The 13,638-nt window shown below is 38.7% G+C and overlaps 1 protein-coding gene across 1 annotated transcript; it reads right to left on the bottom strand.

The window, feature by feature from the left end:
- Nucleotides 1-1,109: 1,109 nt before the first annotated feature.
- On the bottom strand, nt 1,110-6,220 carry PABPC4L (poly(A) binding protein cytoplasmic 4 like). Its single transcript, XM_067735071.1, has one exon. The coding sequence runs from the start codon at nt 5,743-5,745 to the stop codon at nt 4,633-4,635; it is 1,113 nt and encodes a 370-aa protein (XP_067591172.1). The 5' UTR covers nt 5,746-6,220; the 3' UTR covers nt 1,110-4,632.
- Between the last annotated feature and the right edge of the window lie 7,418 nt (nt 6,221-13,638).

The raw sequence follows: 13,638 nt of genomic DNA, 5'->3' as shown, positions 1-13,638 counted from the left end.
AAATCACAAGTCCCATTACTAAACAAAAATGAATTCAATTTTATACAGAATATATTGCACAATTTATTCCCTATGCTTGTACAACCTGAGGGAGAGGAAAATCACCAGTTTGACTCAAGTGTTGAAAATGATTTGTAGGGAGGAATTTTAAGAGCTATTTGTAAGCTAACATTAAAAGAAGAAAGAAAATATCCATTAAGTACTGAAATTAAAAATTAGATACAAATGATGAAAAATATCCAGGGTTTAGTGGATGCATACTCCTACACCCATTCCTACTCAAGTTCCTTCCAACCATAAGCCCATTCTGCACAAAAAGTTGACTCCTTTCTCAATTCTAGTGGCAGATCTTGTTGAATATACATATCAGTAATGAACAATGAGAACTGAGGGGGAAAGTTGTTAAAAGGTATTACCTTCTGAATGCTGCTGTGTCTCAGTGCGATGACAGGAATTCCTGTAACCATCTTGAAAACCTGATGATGAAGCTAAGGCACAGAGGGTGAAGAGCCACGAGACTCCAGCAGAACTGATGTAGAAGTTCTGATATACCTTGCCTGAAGATACCTTAATTCTGAATATTTTGTTAAATACAGCTTCCTTTTCTAGGTAAGGTGGATTTTCTATTCCTTGAAGCCAAAGCTATTCTGAGGATATTTAATTTGTTCTACTTTCTAAAATGTATATTTAAAACTTCTCTTTTCTATCTACTGTTTTATTATTTACTTAAAATAATTACATTATGAGGCACATTTTCCAAATATAATACAAGTAAGCTAATTCTAAAACCTCAAAATAGTGGCTAAATTTTTCTTTAAAAATTAAATTCAAAAGTATCTTTAATGTAGTGAATGAATTATTTCTCATGAAAACTTGGTCTGTATTAGAGGTTCTTTTCAATCATGGTCCCATAATTATGAGTAACTTAAAAAAGAAATACTAGTTCATATGGGACTTGGTCTTTTAAAACATGAAATATAAGGATCTTCATTTAAAAACACAAGTTGTTTTCAATTTACTCCTACGAGAAACCGACTGCTAGAAAATTAGAAAAACTTAAAAAGTAAATAAATAAAAATCATTTTTGGACATGAAAATTCTGGACACCATTGAAAGATTTCGACTTTATTTGATCGCTTCTCAGTGGATTTATACAAATATTAAGAACATGAAAATACCAATACTAAAACCACTTTAAAAAGCTTATTTTTACCAAGTATAAATTTCCATTTAAAAATTTAAAAATAAAAATTTAAAAGGCACGTTTCTATTCAATTGGCTGCACATGCAAGCAGGCAATGTGTGTGGGGAGAGAGAAGGCAGAGCAGAAGCAGTGACTCAAGGCATCTCTATGTAAATTAGCTTTTACCGGAATGCTTATCAGAAAGTGAAGATTCTTTTTATTTATCAAGGCACTTGAACATAAAAAGAGTAAAGTTTCGTGAGTGCCTGAACCTCTACTGCCAACTAGGATGACTTGATAGAATCACACACATACAAAATCTAGAATAAGTAAAATTTAAATAATCAAGAAAATCTACAGGATCATATCTTTTTGTAAACTGACAGTCATTTCTTAAGGTAAATATTAAAAATAAGTAATTTTTACTAAAATGGCATATTATTGTGTCATTATGAAGCTATAGCTACAATTTATCTAAACATCTGGTATTATGTCCTATTAAATCCCCGTGCATGTGCGAAGAGAATGTTGAACTCAGTTCCCTGATATTATCTTGATAATCCATTTACAAGCATTGTGAAATATTGTTCAAATATTTGAACATTTTGATAGAGTGGATTATCCAGAAAGAGATGTCAAGGCTTGACACACCTACTACACTTCCCAGTCCTGTTTCCTGGCACCCTTTCTTAAAAGCTCTCTGATTTGGAGGTAAATACTTCTCAACATAGTAATTCAGAGAGCCAATGAGTTATAGTTGACATATGGATTTCAAATAGACTCTTACAGTAAATCAGTATTTACCAAGGCATGTTAATAGAATTGAAAAGCAAGACACTTTAAAAATATTTAGTATAGGCTGTGTATAAGATACTGTATACACAAAAGTTTTGTTTAGAAAGTATTGAGAATATGAAACTCTGAAAATAATAGAAGACAATACAGATGAATTGTGTGTGTGTATGGGGGGGTTGTATATTTGAGGTGTTCAAAGTGTTTTGAAACATACTATTAAAGCCACCAAAGTATAAGATTGCAAATTTTGAATTTAGAAATTTAACTTTGGAATGACCCTCCAAACTATAAACAAGATGGGAATATCAGGAAAAAAAAAAACCAAAACTAACAAATCCATATAAATAAAAACCACCCCAACAGGAAAACAGACTAAAGTCATGAAAATAGACTAAGATCATTTTCAAAAATATGAAAATACAAATGTCCAGTAAATACAAGAAATGCTGTTTAACTTTTGAGGTAATAAAAAAGTAAAATAAATAACCATGAAATATTTTGTTTTTACATGTCATGTTGAATCAGATAACAACTTAAACAAAATCCTTTGTTCTTAGAGTATATGGAAATGAGCCATCCTCCATACTCAGAAATGTTAAGTGGCACAAATCTCTGAACAGCATTTGGGCAATTTAAATATTAAACATTAATTCCAATGAATCATACATTTTCTGAAGAAAATAATTATATACATCAGCATATAAGAGTTTGTAAAGGGTGTATCTACAAGTTGTTTATGATAGAGAAAAAAAAAAGGGAGGAAACAATCTAGCAACCTATATGTTTATCAAGAGGAAATTGTTATATTATGGTACAAACATTAAAGGAAAGATAAAAGTCATTAAAATTATAGTGCAAATAATTATTTGTGGTCATGGACGTTGACTATGGCGTACTGTCAAATTAAGAAAGCAGTTTCAAACAAGGTTTAGAGCATGATTCCATTTTTGTTAAATCATGTGTATAAGTATAGAGAAAAATTTGGGAGGAGATGCAAGAAACTGTAACAGAAGATCTGTTTGCATAATAGGATTATGTGTTGCCGTAATTTTTTCATTGTCCATAATTTTTCATTGTCTAAAGAGATTTTAAATTTAGAAAATGTGCAATGAATATACATATAGTTCATACAAAAATAAACAGAAACAGATTTTCTCATTCTTTCATAGCTAAAGTATTGCCACGGAAATATTGTAATATTTCTTTTGTACTGGTAATATATGAAACAGAAGACTTGAATATATGGTTACAGGAAACAACGAAGCAGAGTAAAAAAAAATAAAACAACAACAACAAAACTATTTTCTAGACACCTTTGGTATGAGAGAATCAGAATTTTAAAAGTAATTACTTAAATGTAAATAAATAACTCTTGCATCTATTTCCAAAGTGGATTTCAAACAGCACACAGTAAAAGTCAGTATAATAAAACCCTTTTTAAAAAGTATAGAGGAGCTGAGTAATATAGAGGAAAAGCAGGAGAGAAGAAAAGATCTGGGAATGGGACTGAAATAAAAATCATGCTGGAAAGCAGGCTAAGTGATGTAACTTCAGTTTATCAGAAAATCAATTAGTGAACTTCTGATCAATCAAGGCTAAAAGTGAGCCTTCATGGGTTACATAGCTCTTAAGGTCTAATAAAAGGAGACGTGGAGTTCATAAACATAAACTCACTCTTCTGAACCCTGAGACAATATCACTACATGTTACAACATATAACAGAGATTAGAAAACACAGTTGTTAAACAGAATGTCTATGTTTTCTATATATGACTTTTATAATGTTGGTACCTGGTTCAAAACTTAAGGCATAATTTTATGCCGTATACGTATGAAGAGAATTAAGACTAGGCCAACTTTTTGACCTGAAATGATACAGGCTTATAACTTAAGGAATGTGGAAGTTAAGGTTTTACTATTCAAGTCACAATTTTGATAACCAGCAAGCACCTGGATTATGTCAACCAATGGAAAGAACGGTAAAATTTCCTATAAAGCACATTTGTAGGCAACATTAAAAAACTCCATCATTAATTTCAGCCATCAGAAAAACACCATTTCAGGATATAAATTGAAAGGAAATTCAACTATTTCCTAGTATTTTAAACATTAATTCAAAATGAAATTAGATATTGAGTTTGTAGTAGCAATTCTTAAACTTTGGTTTCTTTAAAAAAAAATTGATGAGAAATTAGAAAATTTCTGTTTGTAAAAATAAATTACTTTGCAATCCTCGGGTATAAGAACTACTTTGGGCATATTTTCACGGAAGAAATTAAAGCTAGCAATATTATTAAAATAAGAAAAAGTATGCAATAAATGCAAATAATTACCACACTTCAGTTCATTCAAAATGCAGTAAAAATGTATCTAATTATACTTACTGCTATGAGCACTACAACAAAATCAGAAAAATATACCATATTATAATTAGATGGTGTGCCTCTATAAAAAGAACCAAGGTTCTAAGATTCACTTATTTTTCCTCCAAAGAAAAATAAATAGCTTTGTATACAAAACCTTCTATCATAATATTTACTAAACTAAGCAGCCATCAGCTGGGATTTGAAATTTACTGAGGACGATTCAGGCAGAGATCACTAACATCCCCCAAGCTGCTACAAACACTGGCTGGTGCATTAAGTTTTCCTCTCCTAGGGCCTCTGGGCCAGGGCGATGTTGAGCGGCTTGGAGCCCAAGATGTGGCCATTCATCTCAGTCATTGCTTTAGTGGCCTCCTCAGGAGAGGAGAAGCAGATCAAGCCAAACCCTTTGCTTCGCCCTTCTTCCTGCATTACCTTAACTCTGCTAATTGATCCAAATGAAGAAAATTCCCTCCGTAGCTTATCATCATCAATGGTCTCATCCAGGTTCTTAATATAGAGCTTTGCTCCCCGGCACCGCCGAAATCTTTCCTGTTTCAGCTGCTCAAACATTTGCTTTAACTCAGCCTGTCGCTCTGCTTTCTTTTGTGCCCGGCCTACAAAAAGCAGTTGTCCATTTATGTCCTTTCCATTCATTTCTTCAACAGCCTTTTTGGCAGCCCCGTGGCTATCAAAACTCACAAAGCCAAAGCCTTTGGATTTCCCACTGGAATCTGTCATCACCTTAACACTCAGGGTTTTTCCATATTTGCTGAAAACTTCCCTCAGTCTCTCATCATCCATGTCATCTCCGAAGTTTTTGATGTAAACATTGGTGAACTCACTGGCTTTGTTTTGGAGCTCGGCTTCCCGATCTTTGCGGCTCTTGAATCTGCCAACAAACAGCCTGCAGTCCTTAAGCAGTGCCCCATTCATCTCTTGGATGGCCCTGTCGGCGGCAATCTGGTTCTGAAAGTGCACGAACGCATAGCCCCTGGAGCCGTGATCATCACTCATCACCTTGGAGGACAGGATCTTCCCAAAAGACGAAAAGTGTTCATAAAGGGTTTTGTTGTCAATGGATTTGTCCAGATTCTTGATGAACACGTTCCCAATTCCAGATTTCCTCAAGTAGGCGTCACGCTGAGACCACATGAGACGGATGGATTTGCCCTTTATCGGGTCAAAGTTCATGGTGTCCAGGGCCTTCTGGGCATCCGCCAGCTGCAGAAAGTTCACGTAGGCATAGCCCAGAGAGCGGCGGGTGACCAGGTCCCTGCAGATGCGGATGGACAGCACGGGCCCCACAGCGCTGAACTTCTTGAACAGCAGGTCCTCGGTGACGTCCGCGTGGAGGTCACCCACGTACAGGGAGGCCTGGCGGTACTTGGCTGCTACATGCATCTCCTGGCTCCTCACCGCCACAAGCCGGTCCCTAAGGAGCTCCTGGAGTGACTTCTGCAGAAGGGTGGCCCGGGCTCATGCGTGGTGGCCTCAGAGTCAGCGCTCTGAGGCCAGGCGATGCGGTTCATTCACGTACAGCTCCCCAGGCTCGGGCAGCAACCTCAGTCAAAAGCCCCAACCAGTCCGGCCAACCCTGGGAGGGGGCGACAGAACCTTGAAATGTCAAAGAAAGATTCCTAGGTCAAGCCGTCCTTCCCAGCCACTTGGTGAGGAATCTTCAAGTGGCGGGCTGGCCCTCCATCTCAGCGTTCTCCACAGCCATTCTCCGGTCGCTGGTTTCTGAATAAAGATAGGCCTCGCTCAGGCCGGTTTAAAGTTACAGCCGCCGGGGGAAAGAATTCCACAAGTGGCGTCTGAGGCGGCGGCCCGGGACGCGGCGCGCGGGCGGCGGGCGCGGGGCCCCGGAGCCCCGAACCGCCCGGGACCGGGTCGTGCAGGCGCCGCTGGCCGGGCGCCGCCGGGGGCTCCGCGGGCTGCGCGTGCCCTGACCAACCCCGGCCGCTCTCCTCCCTGCAGACCCCGCGCTGCGCCCTGGGCAGGTTGGGGGTGGGGAAGAGGACAGACCGACGGACGGACGGCCGCGGCCCGGTGGGCGACGGCCGGGCAGGGGCTGGGGGCTCACCCGGGCTGCGGCCGGCGGGGGGGCGGGCGGAAAGCCCGGAACTCGCGCGCTCAACTTCCCGCGCACTCGCTGCCCAGGGGGATGTTTTCTTTTTAATGTTTTTGGAGAATGTTTTTCTTCCCCCCGCCCCTCTCGCTCACTTCCCACCCACTTCGGACAGCTCAGCTGAGGAGCGGGAGGCGGTGACCGGGGTGGAGAAAGGCAGCCTAGGGGAGTGGCCCTAAGAAACCCACCCGCCCGCAGGCCCTGGCGTAAGTCTGACTGCAGGAGCTTTGCCAAGTGTGGATCAGGGCTTGTCACTTTCTAGCTTCAAGCCCTCCAGTGGCTTTCTTCGACTCTTGGGTAGGCTCCAACCTCCGCACCTTGTTCTTCAAAGTTCTGCCGGATTCCTGCCATGTTCCAGCGTCAACTGCCCCTTGGATCCCCTTCCTAAACTCCATGACACGCTCGCCTTTTGTTCAGGGCCAACTTGACAAAACTGTGTTCCTCAGCAATCACTTTTGATGCTCTTTCCAAATACAGGTTTTCCCTATACAACTTCTGAAAAAGTTTAGGTTTCGCTCTTAGAGGCCTCGTATTTTCGTAGCATTTGTCTAATTAAAATATATTGTATTACATTCCATGACAGTAGGGACCATGCCCATTTTATTTCCCCGCTGACTTAACTCAGGGACTTGCAGAAACGAGATGCTCAGTATTTACTGAAAGAATCCACTGCGTGGAGGAGATGAGATATTTAACCTGAGGTTGGTTTTCATGCCCAGAGAAATGGAAATAGTGTCCCTTACCTCAAAGAGTATTGTAAAGATTAAATGAATTAGTAAATTTGGAAATGTCTAACCTAATATCTGGCACAGAATAGGTTTTGATTAACATTGGTTTCATTTCCTCTAGCATTAAATAAATTCCGTAACATCATTCCTATAAAACCTTAAATTTGAATCATCATTCATCTTACGGAATGTAACCTGCAAAACTGAATTGCATGGATCAGTTTATATAAGGCTAATTTAGTGTTTTTCAAACTTTAATGGACATAGAAATCCAGAAGGGATCTTGCTTGAAAGCAGATTCTGATTCAGTCATTTGGAATCAGAATGAACTGGAAACTCTACACTTCCCAAAAAGCTCCTGAGTGACGCAGATTCTGTTGGTCTCTGAACTACACTCCGAGTAACAAGACTTTTCGGCTGAACGAGTGAGTCCCCAGAGTGGCATCTTTTCTAATTTAAGGACTAGAAAAAATATATTTCTCTTTCAGAAGATGATATCTAACAAAATTCATTCTCAGTGATACATTAAAAACACACACATACACACAACTAAGCTAGAGGGTGATTTTCACTATAATAATCCAAATTGCTTTTAACCTATCAGATGTTGAATAATGGTTTTATGATTACTCTTAACTTCATCCTGATTAATGATTTTTGTTTGTGAAATTTATTCTGCTATGTGTTGCTCCTGTAGGATCAATTGTTCAAATAAATAATCTTTCTTCAACCACATCCTCTAGGCTGCAATTAAAAAAGAAAAAAAGGCTGCTGACGTAGTTGGTGAATACCGTCAGTGGATTTCAGCACATACTTTATTCAGACACTATATGGCATTGTTTAATATAAATAAAAGTGATCATCATATTCAGTATTACCAGATTTTTTTTTTTTTTTTTTTTTTTTTTTTTTGTGGTACGCGGGCCTCTCACTGTTGTGGCCTCTCCCGCTGCGGAGCACAGGCTCCGGGCCTGCAGGCTCAGCGGCCATGGCTCACGGGCCCAGCCGCTCCGCGGCACGCGGGATCCTCCCAGACCGAGGCACGAACCCGTGTCCCCTGCATTGGCAGGTGGACTCTCAACCACTGCGCCACCAAGGAAGCCCCACCAGATTTTTATAAAAGAAAGTTCCTAAGTGTGCATTTACTAAGAATTTTGTTGAGACCTTTTATTTCTAGGAAAAATGCTGAAGATCACATTAGTTCTTTGTACAACAATAATACAGCTATAGCGAGATACCAAAATATTTCAAAAACTCATGGACTTTCCATTTTACTTTAGTGTGATCATCACTAAACATTTTGTGAGAAGTGAAGAAGAGTTTCCAGATTCAGAATTTAGTCCTATATTCTTGTCTCTAATCAGTTTGCAGGCAACAGGTACAAACCTCTATTTGTTAAATGACCAAGAGTCGTACTTCTTCCTATTTGTACTACTCATTATACTGCTTTCATTTCTATGTTTTAATAAAGTAAGCATTTTTAGGCATCTATGATTCTTTCCTCTCTTTAATTCTCTAAATCTCATCGTTTTGTCAGTTGTGTTGATTCAATAATTTCTTAATTTGGGATGTCTTTTACATTTGCCCTTTCTTTCTGTTCCCATTACCACTGCTTTTGCCTCATTTCCTTGTGTATTATTGCATGAGTTTTACTCATTTATCTTCTTTTGTCTATATGCCAGTCTTTTTTTATGGCAGTCCATTGTGCATTTTGCTGCTAGAATAATCTTACTAACAATTCTTTCATAAGATTTCAGTAAAAAAATTACAAATGACTACCATAACTTTGCAATATCAATTCTATCCTAGCTATATATATCTTCTGTCAAGCTAATTCATCATTTGTTTTATATGTACATGAAGTTAATTCTTTTAAAAATATCCTTTCCCTATTATTATCCAAATTCTATCATCCTTGAGCCCTGTTTTCACCAGTATTTTTTTCTCTCAATAGGCCAGCTGACACCGATTATTTTTCCTTTTCAGAAACAATTTATTTAATGTATGCACTGTGTATTTGTACTTAATTTTGGCATGAGTTCATTGGCTTTGATGGACTTCGACTTAAAACTGATACCGCCTACATTAACTGTCTTCTGCTTTCCTTAGCCAATTGTTGCAGCTTTGCCTATTGCTGACTTGAGTGTCTTCTTAATTCCACAAATATTCTGAAAACATTTCAATTAAGTGCCAATATTTTGCCTCATTTTGAAATAAGTTGTAACTTAGCCCATCTTATGTTATTTAGCTCAATCAGCATTCAAAGTACAAGTTTGTTGTGTGGGTGTCTCACAGAATTAAGAGGAAATAAGATGCCGTTTTGCTTAAATGGCAGGAAAAATGTTTGTCAGTGTTTCTATTCACTGATTTTGATGTTAATGGAGGTCAGGGCTTACCTTAGTATATATTATGAAGAAATGAGTAAATAGCTATTTTGAGTATGACGATGCATTTTAAAATAGAAATCTCTTGTACTAATTAGACCAAAGCAGTTTCTGATGTCTACTTGAATCATTGCTCTGATGTAGTCAACTATTAATAAAATTTTCCTTATTTTTGTTCAAAATGGGCTTTATTATCTTAATAGAGAGTAATAACATGAATGAAACTTGCTTTTATTATATTTTGAAAGTGCTATGTTCAATTATTTACTCTAAAGTGTAATATTGCATCTTTTAGGTTGTTTCAATTTTATTTGACAATTATGGTCTCTTTACAGTTGTAATTGTCTCCTGATTTTTTTTTTAACCAAAATATAGTGTTAATTTCATTAGAATGAGGTATATGATTTACATATCAGAGTTACACTTCTCCATTCAGAGTACATAGAAATGTCGCAAAAAGTAATGTTTGATTACTAGTAGATCTTGATCAAAAGTTAAAATCAATCCAAAATATCATTCACCAGTAAAAATACAGACATCATAGAAATAAAACTGAATAAGACACAGCATCTTTCCTCAAAAGTCTCAAGGCTCTTATTAGAAAAAAACTGAAACAACAATGTTAAAACAATGTAAAATCAATAATCTAAGAATAAATAAGACAGAAATTTAGCAAAGAAGATATATGAATAGTTCTACCTGTGAGGACCAAAAAAGCTTTTGCAGAGAAGGTGGTACTAAAGAAGGCCAAGCCCTCTTTTTGTGAACTCTGGGGAAGTTTAGGGATAAGTAATATTGGTATCAACCAGTATCCATTTAATATTGCTGGAATACAAAGTGTGAAGAAGAAAGTGGCAGGAACTGAGATGAGAACAAGACAAGGGCAATAGGCCAGAGTGCCTTACATGCTAGGCTATGTTATGGACTTTGTTCTAAAGGAAAGCTATTGGAATAATACATTTATATTTTATTACATTTATATTACATTTCAGAACTGTAAAGTGAAGATAATGTGAAAGACATGGAATCCTGGAAACATGAAGCAGGGATAATGTAAAGATGTATAATCATGAACCATCCTGAGTATGAAAAAGCATTTTAAAATAAAAATCTCTTGGGAATTCCCTGGTGGTCCAGTGGCTAGGACTCGGAGCTTTCACTGATGTAGCCCAGGTTCAATCCCTGGTGTGGCAACTAAGATCCCACAGGCTGTGCAGCCTAAAATAAAATAAGTCTCTCATACCAATGAGACCAAAGTGTTTCCTAAGTCTGCTGGAATGGTTGTTCTGTTGTAGTCAACTATTAGTAAAATAGTTCTAGGCATTGAAGTTATGGTGGTTAAGACATGATTCGTGGTGGAAAACATTTGTTTAAAGTTCCAATCTGACTGCCCTTAGATGGCTGCCCAGAGGTCCTTCATTGTGTCATTTTGCCCTCCCTACTTCCCTTGTACCCTCTCTCCTTGCTCCAGAGCTCTGACTTCATCTCACTGTTTCACCCATGTTGCCAAAACCAGGAAAACTGCTAACCCTGTATTCTTAGTTTCTTCAGTTAGTTTTTACCAAGCAATCAGACTCCTCCATCACCAGGAATTATCACCTCTCATAACACAAATCCATTGTATTATTATGCCGAAATCTCCTCAACCCTACCAGGGGTAGTTAAGGAAGAACAGAGGGAGTGAAGGAGCTTGAGAATCCCCTTCTTGGCCAGCTATCTTTTTCTTGATGGAACCCATGTGCCATTGTAAAAGAGAATGTTATTGGCTCTAACCTTGATGAAGAAGGAGGGATTGAGGGTTACCATCTTTCTCTTGTAACCAGGGAAGATCTAGCATCTTTCATGGAGATGTTCATCTCATTTCATTACTGGTCATTCACACAGGGATGATTTTCTGACACCCAAGTGGGAAGCTGTTGTCTACTTTGGACAGAAATATTTTTCTGCTCATCATTTTAGTCTCTGCTTGTCTACACTGCAGCCATTAGCATTAGTCAGCCAAATTCCTATCCATAGAAAACAGTGTCCCAGGTTCCACAGTCTTAACCTCAAAAGTTTCTGCATTATGATCCATGGGAGTCAATGCAGAAGAGAAAGTGGTTCAAGACTGGGTCACTGGGAATTGATCCTTTAGGTGTTAATGATTTCTCCTTCTCACGCTCCTTTACCCCCTCATGCATTTCTCTGAAGGGGAGCTTTATTAAATAATGTGAGCAGGCTGAAACCAGTTTAGGGTGGCTTATTACCGCCCCCGTTCTCTTGCCAGGCCCGTGTCTGTAATTAGGTAGAAAAGTTTCATGAAGCCATTACTTTTCTGCTTGGTTCCAGGTTCTGGCTACAAATGGCAAATTCCAGATACCTGAAACAGTCTTCTAGATATAAAGTCTTTTCCCTATAGTTTGCTAACTTCTGTCTTTAAAGTAAAATCTTTTCTTCAGGTAGCAATTCCTGAGATCTTACCTCAGTGTGTAGCTGCATTTTCTGGTGCTTGCCGTCATGCCAAACTGCAGGAAGCACTAGTCAGTTAGGGGCTTAGTAACAGTTCTGTTTACTTGCTATGTGAAAACCTCCTTATCAATCTGCATTGCCATGTATATAAATATGGATTCACTTGTTCTCTTTTATTATGTCACTCCCCACAACACACACACACAAGCCGCAACACCGCCACCACCACCACCATTATCTTTAAAGTAAAAATTCCATGAAGGCAAAAATTGTGTCTAAATGAGTCACCACCATATTCTCAATGCGTTTAATAAGAGCTCGAATGCAATGGGTTCTCAACACTTAAGTTTTGAATGTTGGCAGACAATTCTTTATAGGTCACTCACATTTCTACATGTCTTCTAAGTAGAGGCACTGAGTGTCTTTGTTCTGGACTATGGTTTAAATGATGTTTATATAGCAAACATCCTTGGAAGATATTGTGTTTCTCTCTGAAGCAAAGTGCAGGTTTATTCACAGCCTTACAAGGTAGAGATACTTTCTATGGAACACAAAGCAGGCATGCTTTCTGCCCATTATTAAAGATTCAGATTTTCTGAGTCCTGGGTTACTCTCCCCTTATGCAACCCACTCTGGGTGCAGGTGTCGCCTGGATGTCTACGCACCACACTGTGGGAATTTGGGCTTGGGGAACTGTCACAAGGAAATGCTAATATGCTGGCTACTGCTGTCACTGTGAGGAATAAATTCTTTGTCTCTAACCCACAAGCAACCATAAAACTGTGGTAAGCTAACTTCTTAGATTACAAGTAGGGTAAAATATGAGACCTTCATAGATCTTGACAGTTTTGGTGATGAGAATGGGATCCTAACATAGACGTAGCTCTCTGGAAAGGAAGCTAATGGCCACACAGGCAGATAAATGAGATTTATCCATAGCAAAAATGTAGACCAAATAATACCATTTATGGGGCAAAAAAATGGCTCTTCAGTTTATTCCCTGTTAAATTTGGAGGAAGTGGGGAGGTGGTCTCAGGCTAAGGATAGGGGAATAGATATGAGGTCACCTGCCCAAATGGCACCCTGGTTGTTGCTGACTCTCCTCTGGGAAAGGCAATTTTTCTCCATTCTGACAGGCAGCCTCTGGTCCATCCCACTGAAACAAGTAAGACTAACCCAGGATAGGCAGACTGTTCTAACACTTTCTGACCACAGTTATAGACACTTGTACATTCACTGAATGTGAAAAGCAGGGCATTTATGACCCCTATAGGCATTAACAAGCCAAATCAATAATACTTTGGCGAGTTCTCATGGTAAATGATGCTGGGGTAGAGTATGTAAGGCTTCTGAAGAAAAAGCAGCAGCAGCTGTGCCATCTCCTGGCTCAGCTGCTCTTGTGGTCTATCATGCCAGCCTTAGAATCATTTGAAGACAAGGGTAAAGGGTCTCCAGTAGTCTGTCTGTTTTTCAGTGGGTACTGACTACTAGAAAACAGCTTTGGCCCACTTAGGGAGACTTTCCCGAGATAGAAGCACTATTGTGGGAATCTACAGATGAGTAATCGACTAGTATTCATGCTTTTACTGTCCTGATTGGATTTGAG

Source organism: Pseudorca crassidens, chromosome 4 (assembly GCF_039906515.1).
Source record: "Pseudorca crassidens isolate mPseCra1 chromosome 4, mPseCra1.hap1, whole genome shotgun sequence".
NCBI classification, from domain to species: domain Eukaryota; kingdom Metazoa; phylum Chordata; class Mammalia; order Artiodactyla; family Delphinidae; genus Pseudorca; species Pseudorca crassidens.
Note: the sequence above shows the minus strand (reverse complement) of the source record. Positions and strands in the feature narration are given on the sequence as shown.